This window comes from Acanthopagrus latus, chromosome 13, assembly GCF_904848185.1.
Source record: "Acanthopagrus latus isolate v.2019 chromosome 13, fAcaLat1.1, whole genome shotgun sequence".
NCBI classification, from domain to species: domain Eukaryota; kingdom Metazoa; phylum Chordata; class Actinopteri; order Spariformes; family Sparidae; genus Acanthopagrus; species Acanthopagrus latus.
In genome coordinates, this window is record NC_051051.1 from 7,008,341 (window position 1) to 7,031,110 (window position 22,770).

A 22,770-nucleotide genomic window follows, 5' to 3' on the forward strand; every position below is an offset into this window, starting at 1 on the left:
CTTCTTCCTCCATTCTGCTTCTGGTGTGTCTTTACATAGCGATGAAAAAAACGCCACTGGTGACGAGCTCAGTTTATTTCAGGTCACAAATCAGAAGACACGCAACAACTCGGCGAACAAAACAAACAGTGAAATATAACTGGGTTTGTTTACCTGTTTGTTTTCAATGGAGGAAAATCATGTCAGCCATTTTGAAATGTCACCACAAACAGCACAGGTGTAAGTCATGTTGTTATAGGCAGCATTTTGTTTAAATTAACTATTACTATTTTAGAGCAGTAGTGTTGGGCATGTTGGCTCTGACATGGACTTAAGACTCATATGACAATCTCAAATATTTTTTTTTTTACCAATAATGTAGAAAATAACAGGAAATGGATAGAAACCCAAATATAGTGACAAAGGTATAAATAGAAAAAAAGGATAAACAAATAATTCAATAACAGTAATAGTGGACACTTGAATGTGACGGGGCCATCATGAAGGTTGTTCAAACAGCTGGAACTGATGTGCTGATCACTTACAACGAATACAGTTTATAATCATAGGGTATAAACAGTATTATTAAAGACTAAACTGTAAGACTGTGAGGACATATATGTTTATTTCTTCACTAGTGCTGTCCTCAGTTATACGTAATGATGCTTTATGTAGAATAGTTTTCGATCTCCAAACTGAACCTCCAGTATACAAACTATTAAATGTCTCTTCCAAAGGTATTCAGGACTCATGACATGGTGTTGCACCCAACCTTAGAACCAACCGACCAATTCACCGTGTAAACATTTGCACAGTGAATTTGTTGCTGACTTTTGATAAATCTGCTACGAATCAAAGACAAACCTCAGCACTGAACATCAGGTGACACGCTGCAACACGATAAGAGAAATGTGCCTTAATGAGAAGAGTTACAGCATCTGTTAGACCTGAGCTTCATGCAAACATCTAAAAGTGTTCCCTTTAAATCCTCACCTATTTGACGAGTATTCAGGTTGCTCTGAATAAAAAGAGGACACCATTTGAAACCTCAGTGCATTTGGGACAGTTAGATTACATCATGTCGTCAACACAAAAACATCTGCAAAATGCACTCAGCAGCAGAGACCTGACGTTTAAGAGAGAAACCGCACTAAAACCACACCTCTGTTTCTTGTAACAAGCACACATCGTATTGTGCCAGGGTCACCTGCACTCTTCCTGTTGCAACAGCTCTGCAGAAAAACAGCCCTTTCTGCAAAATGAGCTGCACCAAAGTTGAACTAAAATCTACATGAATCACTTTTTGACCTGTGATGAAGAACGTTTAGTTGCCTCACATCGTGTCAGTACCTCTACCCAAGCATATCATGTTCAGTGTTCAGAAGTAGCTGAGCTCATGCACAAACTGGTTGCTGCTGATTCTTCCCTTTCATGATTTTAAGGGCATCTCAGATGGGTGATTTCATCCAGACAGCAGGCTAAGATCCCCTGACACGTCTACGTTCTTACGAATTACAGTCGTCTGAGAGTTTTCACTGTTTGATTTCACAGCACAGGAAGTCACAGCAATATCAAATCCAGCCCTACAGGATGTTTCTGTAGGTGCTTCCTACAACAGTGCCTGCCTCACATACTGCCACCTTCATTTTCAGTCTGCTGCAAACAAATATGACTCAGATCACAGCCAACGAGATGGAAACTGATGAAACATGATCCCTACCCAGAGCCACATACTGCGCTATAAGGGATTCTGATACAGACTTTAATATCCTCACAGTCTAAAATTATTAAAATTTTTACACAGGCACCCGTACAAGTAAGTTAATTCAACATGTGACATATTTTCAAATCTACCCTATCTCATCTAGTTCTGTCAGGGACTCACACCAGGTGACACCTTTCACCGTCGCGTGGACGACACATTTCTGCCCCAAGCGACGGTGGTCGACCTGTCAGGTGAGGCAAAAACACGTCCATGGACAGACAAGTATCCTTTAGCAGGGTGAGGGATCCTGCAGGGGCTGGCAGACTGAGACCTCTGCATCCTCTTCACGGCGGACATCCGGTCTGAGGAGTCTCTCATTGAAAGTAACGGAGACCAGCACCCTGACCCCTTTCTGACAGATGACGCACCTGAGGAAAAAAGAATGTAGTGTTTCATTTTTCCCATTTCATGTAACGTTTGCAGACCAATTTGGACTTCTTGTACAGATGGGAAATTAAAGGATTGAAAACGTATGTATCTGCAGTCCATACCTGATGCCTGTTGAGTGATTTGTGAGTCGGCGGGTTGGCACTCGTCTGTCTCCAAACTTCTGCTGTTCCTGACAGCCTGCAGGGAGCGGAGGCTGGTCCGCAGGGGCGACCTGGTCCTGCCCGGTGACGTCGCTGCAAAACACACGAGGGGTCAAAGTTCCCACACAGACATTCAACCACAAATTTATGATGTGTCTAAAAAATATCTCATCGTAATTTAATGCACGTCATCAAACTGGAAAGTGGACTTTATCAGTAGAGTGACAATATTTATTCAGTATCTTTATTTTACTGAGGAACAGACAAATCTCTCTACACACAATCACACAAGAGAATCATTCATCCTCTCATTCACACCGATTTCAGCCTCTAATAATACAGCAAGGTCTTTGCAAAAATAGAATAGAGGGTGTTTGCGGCTGTCTGACCAAAAGCGTAGATAATGTAGAGGGCTGTGTCATCTTTGTGCACCTTGGTTCTGAGCGAGCTTAAGCAGCTTGAACTGGGTGACTTGCTGGTGAAGTCTGGCCAGCTTTGGAATCTGGAAGCCATGATTAGCTTCTGATGTCAGCGACTGACAAGAGGAAGAGGTCAGTGACGACAGGCTGGGCTGCCAGCAAGAGGAAGAGGATGCCTCAGTTTGATTTCCTGGAGTGAAGTCATCGGTATTTTCAACAGCGGTGTTGAAGTGAGATGGCAGCATCAGTCTCGCCTCAGGGCCTCTCCGTGAAGGTGGAGCGGCGGTGGGTGTGGAGAAGTAGTCCTGCCTTAAACCTGAGAAATATGCAACAAGAGTTACTACAACCTCCATTTAGTGTGCAGCCTAGACTGAGTCATCAGAAACACTCTTCTGTACTCACTGGCTTCCTGCAAACGAGCCAGAATGTGGACGTCTGTGATGTCCTGCAGCCTGTAGGTTGTGGCAGAGTCGTTGGTGCTCTGCTCATAGTTGTCTGTGCGAAACATGTTACACAAATATATGATGTTAAAGACAGTCGTATGGATTTATTGCAAAATTTCTACCTGTTGATTCATGATTTTGTTTCAGTTTCAGTGTGAGAATTGTGAGCTATTTCTCAGGGTGTTTTGTACAAAAGGAAAAACAAGAAGACTTTACCTGCACTGTCAGAGACCTTGTGTGTCGTTCTGACAGATGTTTTGTCCACAGACGAACCCACAGCCACATCGCCAGCACGATGGAAAACTGCAGCACGTCTGTAGAAGTGGCTGCTGGATCCTGACAGGACAGAGAGTTGGCCAACTTAAAGGGTAAGTTCACCCAAGAGTCGTCACCCAGTCGCCATCAAGCCATGCTCTCCGAAAGCCACGAGATCACCGAGTTGATTCGTAAAAACATATTCACACCCTCACTAAAGCTGAAATCTTCACCGCAGCTGCTCCGCTAAAAGGGTTAGCGGGCTCCCCGTCTGGATGCGTGAGCTTAGCCACATGTCCAGGCTGTAAATGTCAAATCAAATTGGGATCTAGGGGCTTTCAGAGACTCTGATCACATTGGATGATCTGTTTGGAGCCACTTCATGTATATGTTACATTTTAAAAGTGTTTTGCGGACTATGAGACTTCATCTGACTTTTTTCACCAGCTTGATGGCGAGATGACGATGGCTGGATTTCGAGCGATTCTGCGCTACTTACTTACTTTGATCCAGCTTATTGATCAGCGAGCGACACGCCGCCTCAGTTTCAGGACTGGGGTTATCCAGGACGTGTCGACACCATCCGAGAGCCGACTCGGTTCTCTCCACGATCTGCTGCTTCTTCGGAGACTCGTACAACCTGCGAGGAACACTTCATTCATCAAGAAACAATCAGACCTCTGCTCGCTGTCCCACTGTTACTAAAGTCGGACCTACCAGTTCTCCTCATCCCTCATGTCGTCCTCCATGTCAAGGAGCTCCACCAAGTCCAAAGCTGACTCTTCCTCCTCCGACTCCTCACTGTCCCAGGAGTCGTCTTGACTGTTGTAGTTGAACAACTTCCCGTCCCTGGCGCGGGGTGTCACGGGTGAATTACACCCTGACTTCAAACTATCTAGTCTTATTCTAGCATCCATGGCAAAAGACCGACTGTTACAGCTCTTGGCCTGTGCTTGCTCAGCGTACGCCCAGATGCTGCAGAGTGGATCCGAGTCGTCCTCCGGCCTCGCAGAGTTGCTGTTCAACTCATTGCGGAGAAGATGATGATGGTTCGTGTCATAGTCCAAAGGCGGTGATGGCTGATCATGAAAATAACGGCTCCAGTCGCTCTCCATTTCCTCTGTGAAAATGCTCAAATCTTCTCACTTCTTCAGGCTCTCATGTGTCTTATTCCACCTCACCCCTCAATCCAAACTTTAGCTAAATTAAAGTTCACAATTGCAGGAATTTGGCTCTGCACAGACAGCAACTGTGTAACTTCACTGCAGCATCTATTGACCCGGTTTGTTGAGTGGGGTTGTTAAGCATAGGCACGCGACAGATTGGATGGATTTAGAGAAGCAGCAAGGGCTTACGTGGATTAAAGAGTCCATGAGTTGCAACTAAGAAAGACAAAAGACACCCCCAACATCAAGACACTTGCCTCAAGTTTGTGTTCATTCTGCCTGAGCTACTGTTTCATGTGCAGCTGTTTGGTTCTCATATTAAATGCTGAATGTTTGTGGTCGAATGCTCTCAAAATGTAGACCTGTGTCACTCAAACACACCTGAGGAAGTCAGGCTGAGAAGTGTGGTCGGGTTCCACTGCTGTATCTCTCTCTCTCACACACACACACCCACACACACACACACACACACACACACACACAGGCAGATTAACACAAGATTTACAGCTTCTCTCACAGCCACGTGAAACCTCAGATTCTCCTCCTTTCTCAAACAAACTCCAGAGATCAATTATGTCATATCTTTTGGACAGACAATTGGAGGGGGGGGGGATCTACACTTTCTTCCAGACAGGAAAACAAATGTGTAAGAGGCCAACACACTACCGAATATCTGAACAGATTATGGCTCTGTACATAGTTATAGTCAAACAAACATGAAATACATTTGATATTCAAATTAAGCAGAATTTTTGGGTGTACCTAAAAGTCATATTGAGTAAAAGTAAAGACATCAGGTTAAATAATATTGTGGTAAAGGTCACCCAAAGGAATAGAGTAAAAGTCTTAAAGCATGTATTAAATGTAATTTTCATCCATTAAATGTACTGATAATGTAAGAAAAGTAGAGATAGAAGTAAAAAATACACATATATTATACTGTAGCCTTCTGTACACTTTGGGTCAATGGATCAGTGGACTCAATATTTACATTGTCTCTGATTATAAGATAAGATGTTCCTTTATTGATTCCCCATGGGAAAAATTCCCAGGTAACACAGCAGTACAGAGGGAAATAAGTAGCAGCACAAGAGAAAGTCCTAAACAATAAAACAATTTGGCCTACAATAATAAGGAGATATTGGAAATAGTACAATAACAATTTGAAAATAAATATAATAAAAACATGCCATATTAAGTAACTGTCCTTGTGTGTACATCTGATATATCTGATTCAGATTTTTATTATTTTGTTGTCTAATTGCTGATTAAATATATTTATTATAAAAGTGTGCTGCTGCGTGCATCCTGCAAAGTAACTAAAGTTATCAGATAAATGTAGTGGAGTAAAAGTACAATATTTGCCTTAAAGAAAAAAAAAAAGTAGTGGTGTCGCAGAAAGCACTTTAGTAAAAGTACTTAGTTACACTGAGTCAGTGCACCGACACGCAGCCTGCTGCTGCTGCGATCAAGCAGAGCTCTTTAAGTTCCTTTCAAAATAAAAGAAGAAAAAAAAAAGGCGAATCTGGCAACAAGGTGTTTGACTAAGTTGCGCCTATGCGTGATCAAATTACCCATCCCAGGTGTAACCTCCTGTAGTTACCCAACCCAAAACATTAAACAAAGCCCAGGTGAAGAGGAGGAGGAGGTGCTTTCTCCTCCTCCGTGTCTGAGCTGCACTTGCGCCCTGCCTCCTGCCATCTCACCTCGCCGCCCACCGGCCCCGTTTCCTTTATCGTCATCGTTGATGTCTCCTCGGTAAACGCCGGCTGTACTTTTTTTTTGCCTTCAACCACAACCCTAAAAAAACACAACACCACCGAGGTGAACCTTCAACCGGCCTGTACCGAGTAAAATGTGGATAAACGAGCGACGGACAGAGCAGTGAAGCAGCAGCAGCAGCAGCACCTGCGCCGCGCCGGGGAAATGCTCGACGAAAGCGGCAAAGCGGCACCCGGGAGCCCCGCTGAACCCAGAGCGACCACAGGGCAGGTAGGTCTGTTGTCCACAACAAAACACACAGTCGGGGCCGGTTTAATACTGTGAAACCAATGTGGGAAACTCTTTATGAGAGATTTACTTTCAGCTTCCGGGGGCTGCCGGAGGTGGAGGCAGAGAGAGATAAAATGTCTTGAGATGAAGTCGTCCAACCTGTCCGTCCACATTACTGTCTCCTCTCCGCTGCACACGGCGCACAGCACAGGTCGAGATAAAGCCGAACACACGGGACCTTTCTCAGGCTTCAGCACCGCATACACACAAAACTGCATTCAGCTGCTGTCATGATGTCACATTCAGATGTTTATGTAACAGCATCAAGGCTTTAAAGTTGATTAGAGGTGAAGCCAGGGTCAGGTAGTGGATGGACACATTACTGAGGGCCCAGATGTGTTCAGGGGCCCCTCCTGTATGCACAGTTTGATATTTGGAAACAAACCAAATTAATTAAATGCCACTTGATGATTGTTATTATTAGCATACTCATTGATTTAGTTAAATAGATATTAGAGCTTTAATATTTAGTTTTTCATTCATTTGAAATGAATACATACATTTCTTTTCTTTCTTTTTTTTTTTTTTTTTACATGTATGTGAAACATAACAAATGTCTACATCCTGTCCAGGGTGTAGCTTCATGCCATGATGCCGTTTTTTTTTTGTTTTTTTGTTTTTTTTTACCATATTCAGGACTAATTTTGACCTTTGACCTGCTAAATTCCCTAAACATAAATGTAAATAAGGTACAATAGTCTTATTTTCAGCAATATAGCATTTAGAAGTGAAATTGATTTATTACTTCATCTGTGGACTCATTGTTGCAGCTGACAGTAATTCCAGCAACTCAATTGTAAAAATCTGCTGTTTAGTAATAGTTTTAGTTATACACTATACGTATGTTTGTTAAACTGCAAGTGATGCTGCAGAGATCTTTCTCATCTCACCACAGCTCGTTTCTAGTTAGATAAATGGAAAAGACAATAACTGGGGGGTTTTACTGCCGATTAAACTGATGTTGACAATGACCGTTAATGGGTAGAGATGTAAGGTTCCCTTGTAATATTCATTTTACAAATGCTACAAATGAACTACATTAAAAGCAAACTGGCAGCACGGTCTTTGAAGCGATTCATTCAGTCGCACTGGTCCTTTTGGTTCAAGGGTTTGACAGTCATACTGTGAGCATCGGCTCATCTGAGGTATTCCGTTCTACAGTAATAGTTTTTTGTCTGCCACAGCAGTTGCAACCACACTTGGTTCCATAAGTGCTGCAGCCGGTCTGACGTATTCCTCTGTTGTGCCTCAACTTCCTGTATCAGACATTGATGTCTCGATGCACCATATAACATATATTCTCTTCATGCATGTTAAAGCTAAAGATACAAGAAATCTGAAAGAGTTTACATTTCGGATGACACAAGACCGGGAGGCATCATCTTAATCAAACCAGGCTTATTGTGTTTGTGTGATTAGAATCTTTAAACACATAACAATGACAGCAGCAGTGTTTAAAGCAGAAGCCCTGCTGTTATCTGAATCAGACTTCCTCTCTGCTACCTGACATGAGAAAAATAGTTCCTCTCATGTTTAGAAATGGATGACCTGCAGGAGGGAAGAGGAAGTCTGCTTGGTGGTTTGAACACCTGATGCCATGTTGACAATAAGCTTTATCAAAGATTTAGTAAGACAATCAACTTTCTCTAATATTCTACGTGATTCGCATCTAAACAACTCGACTCCCCTGTCATGAAAAAGCAAAGGGAATTGGCCAGCTCGCCTTTCTTGTTTCACTGTCTCAAATATGTGATTTTGTGTTTTTTTTTCTAGAATTCCATACACTTGAACGGCCACACTGTCACTCAGAATGGCCACACCGCGGCGGATACATCTGCACCCCAGCTTGAATCTCGACCCCCGAGTCCTGCGCCCACTACGACCCCGGTCATCCCGAGGGAGCAGTGGGGAGGGAAGTACGAGTTCCTGCTCTCCTGCATGGGGTACTGCGTGGGACTGGGGAACGTGTGGCGATTCCCCTACCTTTGTTATCGCAACGGAGGAGGTGAGCGGTCTGCCGGCATGTCCATTCCCCTGTGAAATCTCGGGCGCTTAAAATGCCTCGGTGTGCGTCTCTAGTGATTTGTCACACCCATTTGGGCAAGAGGCACTCTTCGCCCTGCCCATGGGTGCGCGCCTTCCTCCTAATCATTCTGGCTTATTTGCACACACAGTCCAGAGCTATCCACAGCATGCCTTTGGCACTGGGAGTCGAAAACAAAGCATCCACTAATCCTATAAGTAGAGACAGTTTTCCTTGATTACACAGCACACATACCGTCTTGCCTTTCTAGCCCGGCCTCTCGTGCCATGCATCTGATATCAAGCATGTTGGAGCTTGACTCACTGTAAAGCAGAATAACGTTTGTCTGTAAAGCTGCCACCCACACAGACGTTAGCCTGCCTCTACAGGCCGTTCACCCATATAAGACATGTCCTTTCACTGGTTTTTGTCCCCTCACGTCACCCTTCATCAAGCTGTTTAATCTCCACAGGTGTGTTCCTCATCCCTTACTTCATAATGCTGTTCTTCACGGGGGTTCCACTCTTCCTCATGGAGCTGAGTTTAGGCCAGTACGGAGCAGCCGGCCCCATCACCGTGTGGAAATGTTGCCCCCTGCTCAAAGGTATTGCCCTCCTGTGTCCTTGCTCTTTAGCCCAGTAATTATCCTCAGAGAATTCAGAGACACACAACCTGGAATCCTTTTAGATCTAATTATGTCAGTGTGGTGATTTAATGTGGCTTGATGCTGAATGTTAATTAGCTATATGGTGTGAGATAATATCACAGTTATATAGTAGTTCTCCTGCAATCTGGAGCATCCAGTTTGAGCCATTCGTCATGATTTGAGTCAGCAGGATCCCGCGGGGGTGGGGGTCGACGAGGGAGGGGTGGGGGACGGGGGGCATTTTTGACACCAAAAATGCCTGTGTCACCAGTCACTCCACTTCAGAGTCCAGGACAATAACTTGCTGACTCACACCAGCGTGCCACATCACCACTCTACGTCATGCATATACCGTACGTCACTACAAGTCAACGCTAAGCATTCCTGAGAGCTCTGCACCTCGGTTGCTAAATATAGACTGAGAAACCAGCCGGAACTCTCTTACAGCCAAAATTAGAGCCAGAAAAGCAGGTTTTGTCTTAAAGGCTCAGTCACTTTAAATTGGAAATGAGTTTCAAGTGTATTAAGATGGAATGAACAGCTTCTGGTGACAAGCACGACATGAAATAGTAATAGTACATATGTAGAGATTCTAATTGCTGTATCGTTGGCAACTGGACTTGTTTCTTGAGGGCGTTATCTTGCACAGCATCCGTTCACAATAATAACACGTACCTGAAGGCTTAAGGTTACGTCTCCTCCCACAGGTATTGGCATCGGGATGCTGTGTGTGTCCACGCTGGTGTGTCTCTACTACAACGTCATTATAGCGTGGACGTTCTACTACCTGGGCAGCTCCTTCCAGAGCCCTCTGCCCTGGTCCTGCGATGCTATTGCCAATGCAGGTCTCTGTGGTAACGGCACAACCGGCAACAGCTCCACCGGTAAACTCCTCAGCCCCACAGAGATTTTCTGGAAGTGAGTAAGATCAATCATAAACTGTAAAATGTCTCTTGTACAACTTTTTATATTCCTGTTTTGTTCATGCCAGTAATAAGTGTTATGAAATATCACACATGTGACCACTCCTTTAATACATACTTTCAACAAAGACAAATATTGTGAACAATGACTGGACACCTCAAGCTGGTTAAATTATTACCTTTTCAGTAAACGTGGACGAGGACTTCCTGAAATATCACACCGGCATCATTATGATGTTTAGGCATTATAAATACAATACTTTGAGATAACTTCCCCCGTTACCCCTCCGTTCTCTGGATCCATTTTGCATGTAAGTTTGAAACAGCGTCATGAACGTGATGAAAAGGTTGTTTTGGTCAGCCGTGATGACAGCTCACTGTCTGCTTTCTTTGGGTAATAGTAAAGGTTTGTTGACACACAGCAAACAAACTGAAGGACTCAAGCAAGACACAACATCTCGCTTAGATCTGTTTGTTGACCCTATCACAAGAGCTTACAGACAAGGTGTGGCAGGCATTCAGAGGCTTTCTGCATCGAACTCTGCCCACTCACCCTGTGGAGACTTCCCCTCCTCACTTCCCTCTGCTGACTGGCGTGTTTACTGTCATTTCATCCTTTATGTTTCAGTCGAGCTATTTGTGGAGGCATTACGGCATCAAACCAACCACACGCTGAAACATTCACAGCTCTGTGTTCATAAGACTTTATAACCTTTTATGCAAAATGGATTAAGCAGTCCTAAGCATTTATGACACTTGATGTTGTAAAATTTTGTGATCATGTATGTAATGCCTTCGACTGCTTATACATTTTATATTACATTATACTGTGAACTTTACATTATGAAGGCTTACAGCAGCTCTTATGATGCATTACATACTGTATGTGTTACAGCGCATTATGCCAGTAGATTATAGATATGGGCTTCTTACAAGATGTTATTGATCGTTCTGCTACTTTAGAGCTGCTCTGGTGGACTAAAAATATGTCTTTGACTCATGTGTCTTGTAGTGAGCGTGTGCTGGGTGTAGTGCACAGCGAGGGCCTTCACAACCCGGGCCCTGTCCGGTGGCCCCTGGCCCTGTGCCTGCTGGCTGCCTGGATCGTCATCTTCCTTTGCATGCTCAAGGGCATCCGCAGCTCTGGCAAGGTGAACCAGCACAATGTTGTTATTGTCATCTCTCGCAAAACACACACACACACACACAAACCTGTCCTTTTCTGCCAAACATAATGTTTGTGCTGTCTGTGATTTCAGGTGGTTTATGTAACAGCTACCTTCCCGTACTTTGTGCTCGTTGTCCTGATCATCAGAGGAGCCACACTGGAGGGCTCGCTTCAGGGCATCGCCTTCTACCTCACACCAGACTGGGGCCGATTAGCTAACGCACAGGTACTTCTGATTATGCACTGGACAAGCTGAGGAGCGTGTGAAGATATTTTCCTCGTTTTAAGCATATTCCTGTCCGTGTCTTTCAGGTGTGGAACGACGCAGCCTCTCAGATCTTCTACTCCTTAGGTATTGGAGTCGGAGGGCTTCTCTCCATGGCCTCTTACAATAAGTTCGACAACAACGTCATCAGGTGAGTTTTTCTGCTCTGCTGTAATGTTGGCGCTGCCGTTGCAGCCATGATGGGTTCAGTTTTTTTTTTTGATCACGGTTCTTTGGATTTCAGGGACACTTTGATCATCACCACAGGAAACTGCTCCACCAGCTTCTTTGCAGGATTTGCCATATTCTCAATCCTGGGTCACATGGCGTGGAAGAAGGGAGTGCTTGTCGCGGAGGTGGCGGATACAGGTAGTTTTACTGAGCTCATTCTGTGTAGTGATCCTGTGGATCTCTGTCAATTAAAAATATTTTGCTTCTGAAAACAAATTATGTTCGATGTACTTATTGCCTTCCTGATCTTGATGTATTCCTTTATTTCTTCAGGTCCAGGGTTGGCCTTCGTCGCTTACCCAGAGGCCCTCGCTCTGCTGCCAGGCTCGGTGTTCTGGTCCATTATGTTCTTCCTCATGCTCTTCATGCTGGGGATCGATACGCTGGTAAGGTCACACACACACACACACACACACACACACACACACACACACACACACACACACACACAGAAACAAAGATGCTCATGTCTGCCTTTATTAATACCTTTTACGCTGCTGCTTCACAGTTTGGCAACATGGAGGGCATCACTACGGCCGTGCTGGACGAGTTTCCGCGCCTCAGACTGAACCCACTGCACAAGGCCATGTTCCTGGGTGCTCTGTGTTTCTGCTTCTACCTGATGGGTCTCCTGTTAGTGACTGACGTGAGTGTGTGTTTTTTCTTTTTTTAGCGAGCGAGGAGCGCGGCTGACAGATTGCATCTCGTCTGTGTCTCACATGATCTCACTCCCCGTGCCGTCTGTGTCCTTATAGGGTGGGATTTACTGGTTCACTCTCATTGACTCCTTCAGCACTAGTTTCGGCCTCATCATCATCACCCTCTTCATGTGCATTGGCATCTCCTTCTTCTATGGTAGCCCATCTCACACCCTTTACCCTCACATGAAACCTCTTAACATCACATCATTCCTTGACCCGCCATGTGGTGAAGTCTGTATCAAATCCAGTGTCTATTTTACAAATGCAAAGATATCGAGCATTTTTTTTTTGTCATGCCCTGTTGTCCCGATGATCTTGCTTGTTCCTAATATGCACCTTTTTAATGAACTGCTCTCATAGGAGTCAACCAGTTTTGTCAGGACATACTTGATATGATCTCTCACTGCCCTCCCTGGTGCGGCAAAGTGCTGCTTTACTTCAAAGCATGCTGGGTGTTGTGCACTCCATTTCTTCTGCTGGTGAGTAAACAAAACAGTATAAATGTCAATATTCTGGTAGATGCAGGTACAGTGTGACATTGGCACTGGTTATCCCTAGCTTTGCTTTTCAGAATATGTATTATTATATTTATTACTGTATCTTTTATCTTTTCTCAAAATCCAAATGCAATGATGTTGATTAAAGGAATTAAAGAGAATGCATGTTTCTGCTATATCGCTTGGGCAGGTTGCTCTAGTTCATTAGAGTCAAATGCTGTGTTTTCATGACAGTGGAGTACAGTGTATGGATTTTTAAGTGGTCATCACATCTGTTTGGTTGTTTTGTTCTGGTGGCAAAAACCTTTTTAGGGGATAGTTCATGACCTTCTTCTTCTTAGCAGTTCTCACATTTATTTGATTTAGCAAGAGTTTGTTGTTGTTTTTCAAAACCTCTTCAAATGACGGAGGCTAGGGAGTAGAGATGCACCGAAACCTGAATGTTTTTGAGGGAATTAGAAACTTTTCAGACTGAGAGTCACTTAAAATAAAGTACGAACTGTTGTATTCAAGATTCACGTCTGTGTCTGTGTGATGACCTTCATGTTTGTGCTGAGTTAAAGCTCATATTAAAGCCTCACAGTATCGTTGGTATGTATCAGTTACAAATCCCTGTTACGTCATTTTCTCTATTATTTCTGCCTTTGACCAGAAGCAGAATCACCATTTACAGAAAGGCTGCTTGTCTCATGTCACCTTTTGTCGTCAAGAATTGATGCACTTTCAGTCAGAAGGGTAATTTGATGAGGGCAGAGACACTGTGCTGTCCCAGTGAGGTAAAAATATCACATTAAATGACTAAAGAGTTCCTGATCTGAGGGTGAACAAAGATGATAGCTCAGTTACCATCTGAAGTAACATCAGTGTTTGAAATAAAGCCAGCTGTGCTGAAAACTTCAACAACCACAGTTGTGAATAATTGAAAAGTGGAAACTGACATTCAATCTGACTTCCCCCCTGTAGCCTCTTCTCACTCTGCCTTTCCCCTTTGCGGCTGTAGTTCATCCTGACCTACATCTTCATTGAGATGTACAACACGCCGCTCCACTACGGCTCCTATGTGTATCCACGGTGGGGCAAAGCGTTGGGCGTGTGCATAGGTGCGACCTGCTGTCTACAGATCCTCATCTGGGCCATTGTGGCCATCAGCAAGGAAACTGGAACTCTGAAAGAGGTCAGTATCACCAGCACTGTGAGGTCCGGTTACACCTCCTTCCACACTACCTGCACAGCTCGAACAGGCTGTCACTGCTGCATCTGTTTAAAGATATAACACTGGGAGGGTTGATGACTGTCCCCTCCTTATTTTTTTATTTTTTTTTTGCGCAGCGTTTCCAGAAATCAATCCGACCTCTAAACTCCTGGAGGGTAAACAACGCGAACATTGCCACCGGAGCACAGCAGCACATGGAGCCCGAGAGAGTAGAGGCTCCGTTCACTGTCACGCTCACAGACATGGACTTTACGGCCATGGCGTGGGAGCAGGGAAGCCAGGCGTGACGGCCCGGAGAGAGCGGTGATGGACAAACTGAGTCACTGAGAGGAAGAGAACTTTATTTTATATGTGCACCAGCTAGGTTCTGGTGGCCGGACTGTGTGTCCTGCAGGGCAGCGTGGATCAATTGCTTTATTTATACTTTTATGTGTGTTTAAATTGTATATTTTTTAACCTTTGGATTTTGTTTTTATGTTGTATAGAATATAAGGTTCATAGATGGCACGTTAGGACTCCACTGGGACATTAGCAGTGTATCTGCTGATCTTATTTATTATCATAGCAGCAGAGTGAATGAATTTTCACTGGCAGCGGTCAGCAGCGGCTGAGCTGCCAGATCTGTCATGTACAAGGAACAAAAACATACGGTGATGCTCGACTGATACTTCAACAGCCACTGATGGACCTGGAGATGTGACCTCAAGTCATCAGCCTGCTGGACTGAATAGTGCTGACGACTCAACCACGCAGAGGAATACTTTTAATCTATTCTACATTTTAAGAGGATTAATTTGCTGAGCTTATCGCTAGAATAAAAAAATACATTAAAAAATAACTTGCCAAATGAACTGTTACGTACTTTTCCTGTGTTGGTATGATGGCAGACACTCAAGGTCACTCCTATTGAAAACTTTATTGCTCAGTTTGTCACATTAACAGCACAAGTCTGTCAATAGTATTGAATATCTGTCGATTGTATCATAACCATCCTTTATCATCTTTAGACAAAAAGTGATAGTGAAGTCAGTGAGTGTCTACACATATTTATGTAGGCTTTAGGTTTTAATGTTTACTAAAACGTTGCTATTTATTAGCAGAAAGCCCTCCTTAAGTCATTGTGATAAAATGTATTATCTGGAAAAGTACTCATCGGTTGAGTGTATTTGTTGTCACGGTGTCAATCTTGCAAACATTTTTCACAACTCTCTTGGGTCCAAATGTCACCGATTAGAGAGGTTGCTTCAAGAAGACATCAAAGTTAGTTCTTAAAATTTTATTCCTCTGCAATATTGGCCACACTATATCATTTTATAATGTTATTCGACAATCAGAACTATGCATGTTTTACTAGATTTGATTTTAAATCTGAGACATTGAGGAAAGAATAATATGAAGAATTACCAAAAGACAGCTCACGTTTACCTTTTTTGAAGTGACTGATTGACTGTAAGACAACCAGATAAATAACGTGTGAATCATACTAGTTGCACTTCCCTCACAGAGGACTGGCGTTTTGATAGTGAATGTCTAAAGATTTAATGTCTGGCTACTGATGAAAATGACCCTCTGTTGTGTCCTGCTGCAAATAAGAAGGTGATGATGGGTAAAAGTAACCTGTCGGATCTTCAGTGTCCGCAATTTAAAACTGTTTCAGTCACATGAAACTTAATTTTGTGTGTGTGTTTTGTAAGAAGGGTTATCTTTTTTCTCTTCCAGGCAGGATCACTACATTTACCATTTAGATTAAGGTGGATTTAGATTAAGACATCTCAATTAAGACATATTTATTATCCTGCGTTATAGGATAATTTTTGCCTCAGTACACCTTGTTGCCATTTATTTGTATGTTGCTGTGCATACTGATTAAATATTCTCATTGTCTTTATATCTTTATATAATCATTCTGTTAGTGTGTATTACAATGTATTAATTTCTTTCATAAATGTCTGGTGGAGACTGTGAGATGAGCAAGTAGATAAGGTCAGATTTAACTAAAAATGTAACACCTTCACAATATTAGTTTCAAAACAATTATCAAATGTTGATCATTACAGTCAGCGGTGTGGTGGTCTGCAGGGGATCATTTTAAAGTGAGGTTAGAAACACATATTTCAGATGGAGCCATCAAAGAGGTCTTTTTCTTACAGCAATTTGAAAAAAACAATGTGTGATCTTTACCACAAGAGGGCAATGGTTGCATTAAGAATTGTGTGCAGCCAAGATATGCACATTAAATCCATGGTCCTTCACTAAAAACGTCACATATGCCGTCATTTATAAGAAGAACATTTTGCAGTGACATCAGTGAATCGATTGTAGGCTACAGTGGAGGGAAAAGGGTGTTATTGAGTGAAAAAGTGAAGAATACGTGCGCATTAACTTATTAAAAAGAAGCGAAAACAATCGAACTGAGTGAACAGTGAGAGACATGGATCTGAATCAACATGCATTTGATTGTAACGACTTTATAATCACATCAGATTAGTTCATATTAAAAGTCGCCTACTCTCTTCCTGCAGCAACAGCTCGTGGCGGGATAAATGCTAATGAGCGGATGTGTCGTAGATCTTTTCCCGCGTTTTCTCACAGTGAGTTTGGGTGAGTTCGTTTGCGGTGAGTCACGTGATACCGGTGAACACAAACTGCGCTCAGCGTGCCATCACAGAGCGGAGAGTTTATCATAAGAATACAGTTTTATCTAATGTAAGTGTCGACTAAACTGGGTTTAATTATAGATACAAAACCAGACGAGCCCCGTGAAGAGGGTAATTCACACGGGGTTGTGGACACTGACTTTGGAGGGCGTCTAAACGCCGAGACACCGCCGGAACCGGCACTCCGCCGCGCGCTTCGGTGACGCAAAACGAGCGCCCACTTCAGCACGGTTTCAGGAAGTGAGTGAGGTTTTGTTGTATTGTTGCCACGGGTCGTGTGCAGTGGGCTTTAAACTTTGTCAACCGAATTTATCGCCTTCAAAAACCAAGTTCTGTGTTGAATTAATATATTTGCCTGTTTGGTCAGCGGAGAGCAAGATGCCACCTAAAAAACGCAACTCTGGGACTCCGCAGAGCAAGGAGCTGAAGCCCAGTGCTGAAAGTGGCTCTCCAGAGAAGAAGGAGAGTCCAGAGTTATCTCTGAAAAAGTAAGAGAAGTTGTTCTTCCTCATTCAGGCTTCAGCAACACATTAGCAACCCGTGAAATAGTTGTTACTCTGTTGGAAGTGTTTACACTGCGGCTAAATGTTTAGCTAGTTTGTGTTTTTACTCTTGCTAGCTAGCTTATGTAACAAACCGAGAGGCTGACTAGCTAGATGCTCCGGGCCCGTATTAGAGCTAATACCTGTGTATTTGCACGCCCATACAGCTAACAACAGAGTAAATCCATTCAGTGAAAGACGCAGCAGACGCTGTAATAACACACAAATACACCCCGTGTCTGATTTTAGCCGACAGTGTGGACGTCCTGCACTTGGGAGGCTGTTGTTTATCTCTGGAGCGTGTTTTAATGACCTGAAACTGTGGTTGTTTATTGTCTCCATGATTTTAGACACAGAGACAAAGATGCCGAGTTTGTGTCCCTGTGCAAGAGCCTTCATGTGACAGACCTGGTGTGTGACAGTGCCTGGAGGCTGTGGAAAAATGTTCAGGACTCCATGGAGGAAGTAGCTGTAAGTGTTTTGATACAGAGATTAGATTAGATAGACTTTATTCATGCCACAAAGGGGAAATTCACTTTTTTACAACAGCAAGATACAGCAAGTTCAGGAAGAAGAGTCATACAAATGTGCATAAAGTTAAAGGGAAAATAGATACAGATAATAAGATGTTGAGGTGTCAAATCCTCCTCGCACCCACTACCTCTATGGAGCCCAGCGGACAGTCCAGGACTCTTCTACCTGTTTTGTTTAGTCTCTTCCTGTCCCTGTCCGTGCTGCTTCATCCACAGCAGACCTGTCAAAAAATGTTCGAAGTAATGTCCTCTGCACCCTGAAGGACCTCATTCTCCTCAGCCGATGTTGGCGACTGTGGCCCTTCTTCTACAGGACATCTGTGTTATCAAATGTGACAGTAGGTCTGTAATCTTTAGAGCCTGTTGAAAAAACATGGGTGGAAAAAATTTCACAAAAACAAAAGTATCCCCATAGTCGACAGATCACCTGCTTGTTTTTACTGTTTGGTCAGAATAAAATGGCCAAGATGACACCCAGAATAAAACACAATGATTAAAATGAAGATGCCCTCGCAACTAATATCACTCCATGTCTGTGATCCTCCTCAGAAGTCCTTTAAACATTTACTATTTCATCCTTAAACAGTTGTTGTGTAATAACACAGAAACGGTAGACCACAGTGTGTTTTATGCCCCTCAACCTGTAGCTGAGTGCAGAATCAGAAACTGACGCACTGCACACAACAATCAGACAGATGTCTTGATGAGACTCTCACAGGACTTAAGTGACCAATTTTATCTATGAGACTGAATGTAAGATTTTAGGTTAATTATTGTTGCTTACACATTAATTTAAGCCAGTCTTTAGATGCAGCATATTGTTTTTGCGATGCTTTTTGTTGGACAAAGCTCAGGGTAATTATGGCTTTTCTGATGTCTCTATATAAAAAGTCAAGCTCAGTCAAAATGCTATTTAAATGAAATTGATGCAGTTGGATTGAAGTTTCACCCCTCATGATAAATCACTAAAAATGAACTAAACTAATAAATAGAATATTGGCATTCCCCACCAGGATGTCAGGGAACTTATGTCAAAATATTTGTTGTAAAGTTGTAAATCGTGTTGTTTTTTTGTTTTTTTTTTCCAGGACAGTCAGAGAAGGCTGTGGGGAGCTTGTCTGTTTGTGTCAGCCACAGACATGGATGTCACCTGCTTCACCTTCACTCAGGTTTTGAAAGCAGTCGGTCTGAAGTAAGTACTCGATGTGCATGAACAGTTATTCGTAACATGTTCTGTAAAATGGAAACACTTGGTTTGCTTCAAGCATCGTGGTCCAAAATAAGCTTCTGTTATTGTTATTTTCACTTTGTGTAGTTTTACAATTTAATTCTTGAACCTATTGTTTGGTTTTATGAAATGTATTATATCTGTCACACAAATGAATCTTCTTCTGAAGTGTGAAGCAGTTTTTCACTCTGGTGAGGAAGCTGGATGTGAACTTGGATACTATAAGCACCAAGGTGAATTCAGCTCTGACACGACTGGAGAAGAAGTATGATGTGACGCTGGCTCTCTACCAACGGTTTGAGAAGTAAGTGAACACAGCAAAATACAAATAACTGGTCCTTGATTCAAGTAGATCTGTTCATGGGCACAATTGTGTCTGATGATAATGTGTCTTTTTTTTTTTTTTTTGCTTCAGAACATGCAAGAAGATCTTTGCTTTGCTTCCCGATGGCAAGTACGTTGATTGACTGTTTACCCCTTGGTTCTACTGATATTACTAACTATATGGTCTTGTGTTTCATAGTTGCATGCTTTTCTTAAAAGTAAGACATGTAAAACAGATACTTGATTAATCATTCAATATCTGTTTTCCAAGGGAGAGGGAGACCATTCGCAGCTGCTGGACAATGTTTCTTTTGGCCAAGGGTAGGTCAAACCACAACAACAAAAACAAGTCGGATCAAGCTGTTCACACACTCTCTGGCTGGGAAATTCATCTTTCCTTCCGCCTTGAAGCTTGGCTGCAGAGCTCAAATAATTTGGAAAATGTTTCTCCTCAAGGTTGTGTTGTTTCTAGTCTGAACCAGCAGTGTTGTGATGATGTTTCTCATATTCTGCATCTTTGTGGTCTGCAGGAAGAGCCCTGCAGATGGAGGATGACCTGGTCATATCGTTCCAGCTGCTGCTTTGCACGCTAGAGTTGTGCATCAAGCGCTGCCCTCCAGACCTTCTGCAGCCTCTTTACAGTAAGTTTCAGTATCAGTCAGATTCAACCTCTATGTTTACCTAATTAAGTTTAAGGACTTCTCATTGTACCTGCAGTGCAATTTATACATCTATGTTGTTTTTAGTATAGTACAGAGTAAAATCTGTCTATCATGTTTTCCAGCCATGCAAAATGAGAAAACAGAGTATCATCTTTGGATGTTTTGGTATTGTTTTTGGCTCCCAGAGATTTTCTAATCCCTTTTTAAATGTTTTTCTCTCAGAATCCGCTATCAGTAAAGTTCAGAGCCCTCCAACACGAACGTCTCGTCGCAACCAGAGCAAAGCCAAATCCCGACCGATGGTGCCCGAGGTGGATTTGCAGCTTCTCAAAACCCTGTGCACAGAGAATGAATGCAATGCAGAAGAGGTCAGAGCCCCTCTCTTTGTATAAATGTCACTGTCAGCATTATTATTATTGTGTGTATTTGGCCTCATTCACACTCAAATTGTGTGTGCAGGTGAAGAATGTGTACCAGACCAGTTTCTCTGCTTTCCTGGACTCCCTGGATCTTTCAAGATCTCCAGATTTTCCTCAGGTAGGGGGGGCTTATTGTCACAACACCTGCTCTACTATTTGACTTCTCTTCAGTCACTGTTTCCATTGGTTTTGTCTTCCTGCCGGCTGGTGCCTTTGTTGAATGTTTGCGTGTCTGACAGCTGTTGGTTGTTCTCTTTGCGGCTCATATGTGTTTGTTTTTACATACATGGTGTTGGGGAAATGTATACTCAGGCGTGGGATCATTTTAAGTGCCTCAGGGCAGTATATTGGAGAAAACAACGGAGACAGGATGCTTCTGTTTGCTAACATGAAAACGCTCCTGAAGAAGATGTTTGTTTCACAGTTCCATGACCCTAGCAAGAGACAGATGATGTGTATTATTAACATGAGTGCTGTATGTTAATAATGTATAAGTCTCATTGTATTTATTTGACCTCTGAACGGCTTGGGTAAATTGGAAAAAACATTTAGTTTTGAGCAAGATTTTGGCTCTGATTATCTTGTCTGAGACTCAATCAGGTGTTTTAATCAGCAGTAGTGGCAGACAAGTTGGAACGGACCCTTTTTCAGAGATTTATTTTTTTTAAGATTGAGATCTGGGCAGATACAGACAGACTCTGCCACCCTGCAATCTGTAGATGTGTCTCGTACAAGTACAACGCAGACTCCAGACCACACCGAGGGTGTTTTTTAAGTGAGTTGTAAGTTGTGTTGCATCCGTGTGGCCAACAATGATGAAAGCCGAATTATTGTTGTTGATTTTTATGTTTGTGTAATGAAGCAGTTGTACAAGTCTTTAGGCTCTTAGAAATCAACCCTAGATGTTCACTAGATTCTCTTTCCTTGGATTGTCTGATTTGTACACTTGCAGTTCAAGTTTACATCTACAAACCGTATTTAGCTAATGCAGTTTGGTGAATTTAGAGCTCAAGATAGCCAGGACTACAATATGCACTCAGCCTTCCTTCAACGGTGAAATTGTTTTTATAAAGTATGTCCAGGCTGTGACCATAAATGATTTTCTCGTCCTCGGGTCAAGTGCTGCCAACAAAAACAATATGATTTTCCAAAATTTTTAGTGTTAAGCATGTTTGGATTTAGGTGAAATATTTGCACCTGTTTCTTTTAACAATTTTGCATATCATTGGTGCAAAGTGGGGCACTGTAATGTTTAATTTTGTACATCAGGCAGTATTTAACTGTAATGTTCACCACAGGTGAATGACATCAACCAACAGTATGAAGAGCACTACCTCAAGAGTAAAGAATTTGATGGACGGCTGTTTTTTGATGGCGACGAGACTGTTCTTGTGCCTAAAATCGAAATGTAAGTAATTATTTTCTTGACTATTCAGTGTTTTGATGTTGACTTTGAATGATTAAATGATTAATTTTAAGAAAAGTGTTGAGTAATCTCCTCCTGTGTTCAGATCACAGGTGGAGAGAACGCCAAAGAAGAACCTGTCTGATGAAGATGCCGTGCTCATCCCTCCACAGACTCCAATCAGGTGAATAGAGAACTGTCCCTGATCTTCATGGAAAAAGATAAAGCGATTAATAGGTGTTAATAACACTTTGGTTAGCAAAATATTCAAGATTAAGATGAAATATATAAATATATAAAAATATTTAAAAGACCAATCATTTGACACTGCTCTGGGATTCCTGTATTGTATGGAGATTATTGGGGAAATGTCATTGTGTGAATTTTGTGAGTTTTGTACCTCAGCACTGTCTGATTGTTGTGTTGTCTCATCAGAGCTGCAATGACCTCCATTCAGCAGTTGAGGGGTGATCTCACCTCCAGTGGGGACCAGCCGTCAACTAACCTGGCTACATATTTCAAAGTAGGTCTCTAGAAGCATTTTAAGCGTTTAAGAAGACTCACTAATTAAAGCGACCCATGAAACTGCATCTTAAGACCTTATATTGACGTTTTCTGTTTTTCTGTCTTTCCTGCAATCAGAATTGCACCGTTGACCCGACGCAAGATGTGCTGAAGCGTTTGGAGACACTCGGACAGGCGTTCAGCCAAAGGTTCGGTCAGG

The 22,770-nt window shown here is 42.7% G+C and overlaps 3 protein-coding genes across 3 annotated transcripts in view; 2 read left to right on the plus strand and 1 right to left on the minus strand.

The window, feature by feature from the left end:
- Positions 1 to 37: 37 nt before the first annotated feature.
- On the minus strand, positions 38 to 4,817 carry LOC119031360 (SLAIN motif-containing protein-like). Its single transcript, XM_037119785.1, has 7 exons — positions 4,109 to 4,817; positions 3,895 to 4,031; positions 3,353 to 3,472; positions 3,096 to 3,188; positions 2,707 to 3,009; positions 2,236 to 2,367; positions 38 to 2,112 (listed from the first exon to the last, which is right to left on the minus strand). Exons 1-7 carry the CDS (start codon positions 4,504 to 4,506, stop codon positions 1,880 to 1,882), a joined length of 1,416 nt encoding a protein of 471 aa, XP_036975680.1. The 5' UTR covers positions 4,507 to 4,817; the 3' UTR covers positions 38 to 1,879.
- Positions 4,818 to 6,169: 1,352 nt separating this feature from the next.
- slc6a7 (solute carrier family 6 member 7) lies at positions 6,170 to 15,825 on the plus strand. Its single transcript, XM_037120562.1, has 14 exons — positions 6,170 to 6,549; positions 8,383 to 8,614; positions 9,105 to 9,236; positions 9,986 to 10,196; positions 11,214 to 11,352; positions 11,461 to 11,595; positions 11,682 to 11,785; positions 11,879 to 12,003; positions 12,139 to 12,251; positions 12,374 to 12,511; positions 12,621 to 12,720; positions 12,927 to 13,045; positions 14,064 to 14,237; positions 14,393 to 15,825. The coding sequence occupies exons 1-14, from the start codon at positions 6,484 to 6,486 to the stop codon at positions 14,561 to 14,563; spliced, it is 1,959 nt and encodes a 652-aa protein (XP_036976457.1). The 5' UTR covers positions 6,170 to 6,483; the 3' UTR covers positions 14,564 to 15,825.
- Positions 15,826 to 16,902: 1,077 nt separating this feature from the next.
- rb1 (retinoblastoma 1) overlaps positions 16,903 to 22,770 on the plus strand; it is a 20,291-nt gene continuing 14,423 nt past the window's right edge. Inside the window, exons 1-14 of the mRNA XM_037119541.1 lie at positions 16,903 to 17,173; positions 17,301 to 17,421; positions 17,826 to 17,946; positions 19,097 to 19,200; positions 19,406 to 19,540; positions 19,652 to 19,690; positions 19,832 to 19,881; positions 20,091 to 20,201; positions 20,445 to 20,590; positions 20,682 to 20,759; positions 21,940 to 22,049; positions 22,153 to 22,230; positions 22,482 to 22,569; positions 22,689 to 22,770. The exon at positions 22,689 to 22,770 is cut by the window's right edge and continues 35 nt beyond it. Coding sequence (XP_036975436.1) covers positions 17,312 to 17,421; positions 17,826 to 17,946; positions 19,097 to 19,200; positions 19,406 to 19,540; positions 19,652 to 19,690; positions 19,832 to 19,881; positions 20,091 to 20,201; positions 20,445 to 20,590; positions 20,682 to 20,759; positions 21,940 to 22,049; positions 22,153 to 22,230; positions 22,482 to 22,569; positions 22,689 to 22,770 — 1,252 coding nt within the window. The 5' untranslated portion in view covers positions 16,903 to 17,173; positions 17,301 to 17,311. The remainder of the gene's footprint in view (positions 17,174 to 17,300; positions 17,422 to 17,825; positions 17,947 to 19,096; positions 19,201 to 19,405; positions 19,541 to 19,651; positions 19,691 to 19,831; positions 19,882 to 20,090; positions 20,202 to 20,444; positions 20,591 to 20,681; positions 20,760 to 21,939; positions 22,050 to 22,152; positions 22,231 to 22,481; positions 22,570 to 22,688) is intronic.